Raw genomic sequence first — 8,545 nt, 5'->3', positions numbered from 1 at the left:
TTCATTTACAACACAACGTTATTAAAACGTTTAGCTGACTTTACAGAGTTATCTCCCTGTAGTGTTAGATACCACCTTAAGGGGTTTAGTATTATACTATCATAAAAATATGAGAAGAACATAACCCGTGTCATGCCAACAACTGTTGTTTTTTTTTTTAAATAAATGTGTTTAGTTCCGATGCAAACCCCCTACAAGTGAATCAATATTAAAGCTAAAATATGCAATCTTTAATTACCTGACAACAATATTGTAATTATATTTCCTTTTATGTTTACCTATTCACGGTTTCTTGGTAATGATATCAGTCTTCTCTACATATAAAATATGTATCTAGGACAGCAAATATTATCTCCCTTTTATGTTTACTTATTTATGGTTTCTTGTTAAGGTTGCCAGTTTACGGTTTGTTTAAAATTATGAATCATTGAGTTTTATTTATTATCTCGAGTTTTTGGACGCCTTATTGTTTGCTACATACGAAAAAGCAAGCAATAGTTTCAGAACCATTTATTCTTTCAGATAAAAGAATCGTTCCCTCTTAGCAGAAATGTACTGTACATCTGTTGCTTATCTGGTAAAGGTTAACAATAGCTATTTTGATTGTTTAACATGTCGTTCTACTTCCTGTGTGCATGTGACAGAAGTCCATTTGATTGTTGACTCGGAAAGTAATGACCTAGATGAAGAATTACTAGACTGGAGGAGCAATCACACAGACAAGGAAAGGAATTGAAAGTAAACTCAAATGTTAATCCTCTAAGAAAATACCTTTCAATTCGTTAGCTGTTCGGTTCGGAAACTGGAGATGCAATCTGGCTATTCCAGAACAGTGTAAGATGTGCTGCACTTCTGAGTTTGATCCAATCTGCAAAATCAGTTGATGTAATAACATAGAACCGTATTTACACACTCAAGGGTATTTTTAACAGAGCTTTACATTACTTATAAATTAATTTGTTCTTTCAAAAAAAAAAAAATTGTTTGACATACTTTCAAATAGATGAATAGATAAGTTATAAACTTCCCAACATAAAACATATGAAAGAGAGTAAAGTAAAGAGATTCAAAGTTGGTTAGTGAATATTCATAATTAACTATGATTTATGCTTTAATTTTGTGGATTAATAAATATATAATATGGGCATTTTTCAAAAATGTTTAAATTAACACTGTTCTTTGCCAGCTTTAAATTTGATATACTGTTTCTTTTATGAGTTAGAAAAAAAGCAAAAAAACTTATCCATTTATTGAAATACAATCAAATTCAAATTGCAAAATTTGTAAATTCATTCATAGAAAAAAAAACTTTACGTCTAGTTCTGTATTTTTTCTTTTGTACACTTTTACGTTTTCTGATATGATATTTTATTGCCAAAGTGACATAAAGGTCCAATGGGCCGGGTGTAAATATCAAATTGCTATGTATATAAATGTATGTTGTGATACACTTGTCACTATAATAAATACATACTTACTATAGTCAATACTTGGAAATGCAAAGAGTGTAAATCTGAGGAGTCTTTTGATGGACAGGAATATGGGGTCATCAATATGGGGATGTATTGCATGGTATATGAAGTTATGAGAAGATATTTGTCATACTTGATTCAAGGAAAGTGAGTTTCATTATATCAAAAATAGAATGGTATATAAAAAATAAAAAAAATGTGTAAAAGGATTTGTAGATACCAGGCTGCTTTTTAAAATTAACAATCCAGATCTCAAGTCTTTTAGCCAAGTTTACTTCATACAAACACTTATGAATTGCATTTATGATGCACTAGAAGATGTGATTTACCTCCAAAAACTATTGAACTTCTAATATTAAAATAGCTGATTCTAAATGTTCCCACTGCAACTTTCACTGTACAGACTGCATATGTTTGTAATGACCAAATTATTTTAACGAAGTTAACCCTTCAATCACTAAAGGAATTTATTGACCAGAAAGTAATAATCATTGGAATTGCTTATAAAATTGCATCTTCAAATTTGAAAAAAATCTTCACTTCTAGCATATTCCAAGGTACAATACAGAAATTGGACACATATGCCATTAAAACATATTTATTTGACAAATCAACACGAGCTTGCCCTGCATTACATGTAACAGTATTCGTCCATACCAATTTTAAGCAAATAAAGTCTTCTTGCAGGCCTATAGATTTTTTTCAAAAATTTGGTGTTCTCCCCAAGAACCGGTTTGGCCACAACATAACAAATTCAAGTTTATTTACAATTTACATAGTGTGTATATGTTAAGTATGTTGAAGTGAATATATGTTCTCATAGTTTTTTACTTTATTCATTATAGACTAATTATATATTATTATACAATTTGGCTAATTTATTAAATCTCGTCCGTATTTTTCTTCTTCAAGATCATTTTAATGACCAAGAGATGAAGACAGAAATCTTAAAAGAGACAGACCCAGCTAAGATTAAAAGATTAGGGAGAAGAGTCCAGATAGACGCAACTGAATGGGAGCGCGTTTCCTATGATATCACAAAGAGAGGCATTTGGGCAAAGGTAATTAATTGAAAAAATATCTCGTAATTTCTCAAGAAATAGAAAATTCTATATACAAAAAAAAATGAAAATATTGTTAATTTGAATAAAAAAAAAATCTTGATGTTACAATTCAAACTGCATTTTTTAACAATTTTGTGTTAACAAAAACGAATTTGATGAAAAAGTATCTAGAGACTAAAGATGGACTGAATTATCTGTATAAACTATTTATCATAATACTGGATCAATAGAAAATGAGTTTCAAACTCGATAATTACTGACAATCTTGCGAGCACTAGCTGTTAGCTGACTGTTTCCAAAAAATATGTAATAAAAATCTTATGTCACATGTTAAAATACACGTCTTACTACTAAACCTTTATATCATTTTTTATTGACGTGTACAAAATTGGAATTTTAGAAAAAGGAATTGCACCAGGGTTTGCAAAGTATTTTCCGGGCTGCGCAATACTCCCTGAAATGGGTAATACTGGGCAAAAGTGGGCAATATAATTTTTTAAGCTTATTTCAACACAAAACTTAAAAACTTGTGGTAGTTCCATAGTATTATAGCTAAAATATATACCCTTTATTTAGATAACCATAGATAAAAGATCGAACATTCAATTTCATTCATTTCTACACTAATTCTTAATGGGCAGGTACATGTCATTATAATTAACACTTATAGAAATGAATTATTATTATATAAACATATCTGTGTTCTAATCTGGATAATGACTTATTAAATAGTGATGTACATATACATATTTTACTGGGCGTTTTACGTTTCCGCAAATTGGCATTACTTTTCGGGAAAAAATTACGTTTCCAAAAAAAAAGTTTACGTTTCCGCAAATAAATATCTTACTTTTCCGGGACAAGTAACTATTCTGAAAAAAAATAAATCATTACTTTTCCGCAAATTATTAAGGAATACTTGTCAAAAGCAGATAATAAAAATCAAATATTTATTAAGTTAAAGGTCATCATATCATAAAATTCATCATAAAAACGTATGAAGAAGTATGTTCAAAAGTCACATCTGATCTGATTTATCTTTATGAGTTCATATGTCAGTTGTGGCAGAATATTTGTAGCTAACACGTGATGACTCGCAAAAAAACTGATCGTTCAGGTGGGCACAAAAAGACTTGGCACCATTCGTTGTTCTCTGTCCCTAGGTGTCAGGAGGTGATGTCAAAATGGTTAATGGAAATCTCGAATTGCCATCTATATAAAATTTCCGAAAAAGTTATAAATACAAATTGCGGAAACGTAGTATTGGGATTTTTAAACATAAGCGGGAATGCAATACATCCTATTTACTTTTGACAGTTAAAGTCATTTTTCCTACATGTAACTGTAAATTCTAAATATTAGTTTTATACATTTGAAAATAATACTTTCTCAAATGTATAACTTGTATTATAAAACTTTTATACAAGTATTGAAACTTATTTATAGATAAAATGTGTTTATAAGTATTTCATATTACCCAATAAAACCCGGGTTTTCCCAGTATTTCCCACTGGCCTTGGCAATACTCATAAAACCCGGATGTTCGCCAACCCCGAATTGCATGCATTGATTCATTTTTATTTATTAAATTACATTTATAATATTATATATTTCTAGTTCAGTAGTGACAGACTCAGAAGATATTTACAGGCAACACATCGCAAAATTCTTGCAGAATCAAGTCCGACGGACCTGAAATGGGGTACTGGCTACGCAATAACAGACCCTAACGCATACCATCAAAAGATGTGGCGAGGTCAGAATCTTCTTGGGCAAGCTTTAATGGAGGTGAGAGAGGACCTTATGATGAAAGACCGAGTGAGTATGTGAGTAAATTAGCGAGAAAAAATGGAAGGATAAGAGAGATGATTATTTGCATAAGAGAGATAGTTGGTGGTATAAGATAGATTGTTTGTGGTATAAGAGAGATTGTTTGTGGTATAAGAGAGAATGTTTGTGGTATACGAGAGATTATTGTCGGTACAAAACAGATTTTTCATAATTGTCTGTTTATGATATATATGTATATATATACAACTTATAATGTTTATATGCCTAAATCTTCCCCCAGCACCGCCCAGACATGCCATTGAGGTATTGTATAGCTCAAACTAATGCTTAGGGTGTCTACTACATGCCTGAATCTTTATTTATACTGAAATATGTGAACGTAAGCCAAGAAAATATTTAATCGATCCCTACCCCCAATTTGGATAGCCAGACGCCAATATTGACCATACCTACCCCGGATCTTTTCACCCTAGAGACAAAACTGAGCATGTTATTGGTCCATACAAGGTGTAATTTTTACTGTAAATGCCTTGGCTAACTTTAACATGTGTTTTCCAACATAAATAAGTGCCTCATTAAGCGGAAAACACGAAAAACCATCATAAAAGCCAAGAAAACCAACATGAAGGCAAATATCAATTATAGTGAAAATCTTCCCCCAGCACCGCCCAGACATGCCATTGAGGTATATTATAGCTCAAACTAATGCTTATGGTGTCTACTACATGCCTGAATCTTTATTTATACTGAAATATGTGAACGTAAGCCAAGAAAATATTTAATCGATCCCTACCCCTAATTTGGATAGCCAGACGCCAATATTGACCATACCTATCCCGGTTCTTTCCACCCTAGAGACAAAACTGCACATGTCATTGGTCCATACAAGCTGTCAGTTTTACCGTAAAGGCCTTGGCTAACTTTAACATGTGTTTTTCAACTTAAAAAGGTGCCTCATTAAGCGAAAAACACGAAAGTCATCACAAAAGCCTAAAAAATCAACATAAAGGCAAATATCAATTTGAGTGAAAATCTTCCCCCAGCACCGCGCAGGCATGCCATTGGGGTATATTATAGCTCAAACTAATGCCTAGTGTGTCTTCTACATGCCTGAATCTTTATTTATACTGAAATATGTGAACGTAAGCCAAGAAAATATTTAATCGATCCCTACCCTCAATTTGGATAGCCAGACGCCAATATTGACAGTAATTACCGCGGATCTTTTCACCCTAGAGACAAAACTGAGCATGTCATTGGTCCATACAAGGTGTCATTTTTACTGTAAAGGCCTTGGCTAACTTGAGCATGTGTTTTCCAACATAAATAGGTGCCTCATTAAGCGAAAAACCATCATAAAAGCCAAGAAAACCAACATAAAGGCAAATATCAATTATAGTGAAAATCTTCCGCAGCACCGCGCAGACATGCCATTGAGGTATTTTATAGTTCAAACTAATGCTTAGTTTAATTCCCAGAGAGAAACTAGATCCCGTTCGAGGAGTGGTCAAGTGCGAGGTAGGCCAGGAAAGGAATGTCAAAACTGAGAGAGAGGAAATAAAAGTAATAATAAAAGCTAATTCCGCTGACCCGAGCAGTTCATAGAAGGTTAAACACAATGCAAATGAAGTTATTCAAGACATAAAAAAACAATGGTACGTCAGCCGGACAGAAAGAGATGAAAGTAAAAAAAAAAGAAGAAAAAAGAAAAAGAAAGAGATGAAAATTGATATAATCTCATTGAATCTTATTAAAAAGACTTATTGGGATCATGACAAAGGAGAACTTGTGACTGTGCGAGAACAAAGGATGGCAACTAGCAGCCATATAGACATGAACAATTTCAACTGGGAGGATTTTGTTATCAATTCGGCAGATGAGGTGTTCGCTCACCTAGAAGAAATCAGAAAAATTAAACTGGTTATTTAGCAGTTTGAGAAACACTTATTTTAATCATTGACCATTGAGAAGATCTCTTCAACAACACAACGTAATTAAAACGTTTAGCTGATTTTACAGAGTTATCTCCCTGTAGTGTTAGGTACCACCTTAATTCAGATTGTATGAGGCCTCCCATATTCTCTAAAACCATGCATGTATATTGTCTTTAAAAGTTTAATAATTTTGCATTGCCAAACTTCATTAAAATTTAACAAATTATATGGTTGTGTGACCACCCATAATTAATTAATTAATTTTAGGTCAGACCTGCTTAACTCTATTGCACATTGTAATTGCTAAACTGAAAAAATGGATTGAAAGTGCTTACAATTGACACAATAGAAAGCATAAATCTCTGTACCCGATTAAAATTTCTGAAGCACTTGGAATTACAGTATATAATTTCCATAGAAAAAAGAAAGCATGTGATAAGTGTTTTAATTACCTTCCAGCATGTCGTGTATCGGATTGATTAGGGATGGTATAACTGTTGAAAAAATATTATCTATGTCTGTTAAATTTAAATTTAAGGGGGTTCGCGGGTCTAAATGATTTATATAGGATTTGTCTATATTTTGCTATAAATGAACTTTATCTTATAGTTAATAGAAAAAAAAAAATAAAAAAGTGGGGTCACCGTTCATTTGCGCTCACAATCTGCCTTCGAAAGAAGCATACATTTTTGTAAAGGCGTCTTTTTTCTGTTGAAGTAATAGGAGAAATAAAGGTAATATCGAAATAAAAAAAGGAAATTTATTACAGAAATCGCTAAAATTTTACAATAATTTAGTTTAAGTACAGCTTATATGGAAATTATATTAAAAAAGATAGGTCACCGATGAGTTGAAAAAGATATTTCAATTTTAGAGCCAAAAAATTGCCTTTTTCCACCAAAGGGAGATAATTTGGAACTTTTTCAATGATGTATACATTTTGAAAGTCATCTGGGGCTAACACGAATTGATTGTTTTGAATGATTTTTGTACCATATGATAAAGTAACAACTACAAAAGGAAATTAATAAAATTTGTAATGAAAAAACAAATGTTTGATTTTTTTCTGAAATTTTTATACCCTCGAGCCTCCTTAAGACTAATACATTGAAAATTCACCAGTAAATTTATTGTAGTATACTTTTGTTTCTGCAATCTAATGAATAAAGTGAAGCGTTAACTCAATTTTGTAATTCTGTTTAGGTCTTACACTGTGTTGTTATTTATTGAATTGGAACTGTTTATTCCAAGATGACTATAAATGCAATTCTTTATTTGTATTTGAATTTACATTTTCTTTCAGACGTTCTACTTCCACCTCCTTCATCACCTACCACAATATATAAAATTGTACGGACCACCAAGAAATTGTTGGATGTTCCCTTACGAGCGATTCAATCTCACTTTGACAGAGGCAGTCTCAAACAACCAGTATCCTGAGTTATCTGTCATCAAAAAAGTTAAGGTAAGCATCGATTTATTGTAGAATCAAAGTGCATGTTCCAGCATGGTCTTTGGCAATCAACCTTCACGCTATATAGTCCAGTCCTGAAAAGAATGATTACTATACATCGTGTTTGGGTCAATTGTTGTCAAAACAATGGTCGTCAGTAATGAGCCAAGAGAAGAAATAGTTCAGGAAGCGAATATTCTCTTTTTGATAAAGAAACAATTATTTAAGAGACAAATTATTAAAAGAATGTAAGTTCAGAGTTTAAAGTTCATTAAACATGCCTATTTAAAGATTTATAAACAAAAATAAAAATTGGAAGTTTGGAGTTAGAAAAAGTAATGAGTTATTTCCAGAACTTTTTGGAATGAAATGAAAAGCAAAAAGGTGTATAAGACAGCAAATCAACAACAAGACAAAAGAAACTAATTCATTATTTAGTTGCTCCCCTACAAACATTCAATCTTAAGGGATACAATACTGTATTTGTGGGATAGATTCTTGTTTTAATGTGAAGGCTGAGAAAATTGTTGTCAGGAAATTTATATGCTTTCAAGAATAAATGCTGCGGAATAAGGCTCATGTTGAATCAAAAAAGATTTCTCCTTTAAAATAAAACTGACATCCAATTTGTATGAAATTCCTACACTATTTTTTTTTTCACTTGTAGGTTCAGTGGTTGATCACTTTACTAGACAGTGCTGGTTTTTTCAGTCCAATTAAAGTCGAAGCAGCTAAACTTAACAGTCAACTGTCTGCGGGACGATTTATACCAGAAACAAGACAGCTGACAGCAGACGAAATACCCCCTATTCACGACTTCTTCCAATGTGA

At 32.1% G+C, this 8,545-nt stretch overlaps 1 protein-coding gene across 1 annotated transcript; it reads left to right on the top strand.

Moving 5' to 3' along the window:
• The first annotated feature begins 1,607 nt into the window (after window positions 1–1,607).
• LOC139495522 (N-glycosidase YbiA-like) lies at window positions 1,608–8,026 on the top strand. The gene is made up of 3 exons (XM_071283778.1): window positions 1,608–2,533; window positions 4,154–4,362; window positions 7,565–8,026. The coding sequence occupies exons 1-3, from the start codon at window positions 2,405–2,407 to the stop codon at window positions 7,605–7,607; spliced, it is 381 nt and encodes a 126-aa protein (XP_071139879.1). The 5' UTR covers window positions 1,608–2,404; the 3' UTR covers window positions 7,608–8,026.
• The last annotated feature ends 519 nt before the right edge of the window (window positions 8,027–8,545 follow it).

This window comes from Mytilus edulis, chromosome 11 (genome assembly GCF_963676685.1).
Source record: "Mytilus edulis chromosome 11, xbMytEdul2.2, whole genome shotgun sequence".
NCBI classification, from domain to species: Eukaryota; Metazoa; Mollusca; class Bivalvia; order Mytilida; family Mytilidae; genus Mytilus; species Mytilus edulis.
Note: the sequence above shows the minus strand (reverse complement) of the source record. Positions and strands in the feature narration are given on the sequence as shown.

Bases quoted from the DNA above. Each gene is read 5' to 3' on its own strand.
- LOC139495522 (XM_071283778.1), top strand. From the start codon at position 2,405: ATGAAGACAGAAATCTTAAAAGAGACAGACCCAGCTAAGATTAAAAGA. The intron at 2,534-4,153 runs GTAATTAATTGA...ATATATTTCTAG, and splicing joins AGAGAGGCATTTGGGCAAAG to TTCAGTAGTGACAGACTCAG. The intron at 4,363-7,564 runs GTGAGTAAATTA...ATTTTCTTTCAG, and splicing joins ATGAAAGACCGAGTGAGTAT to ACGTTCTACTTCCACCTCCT.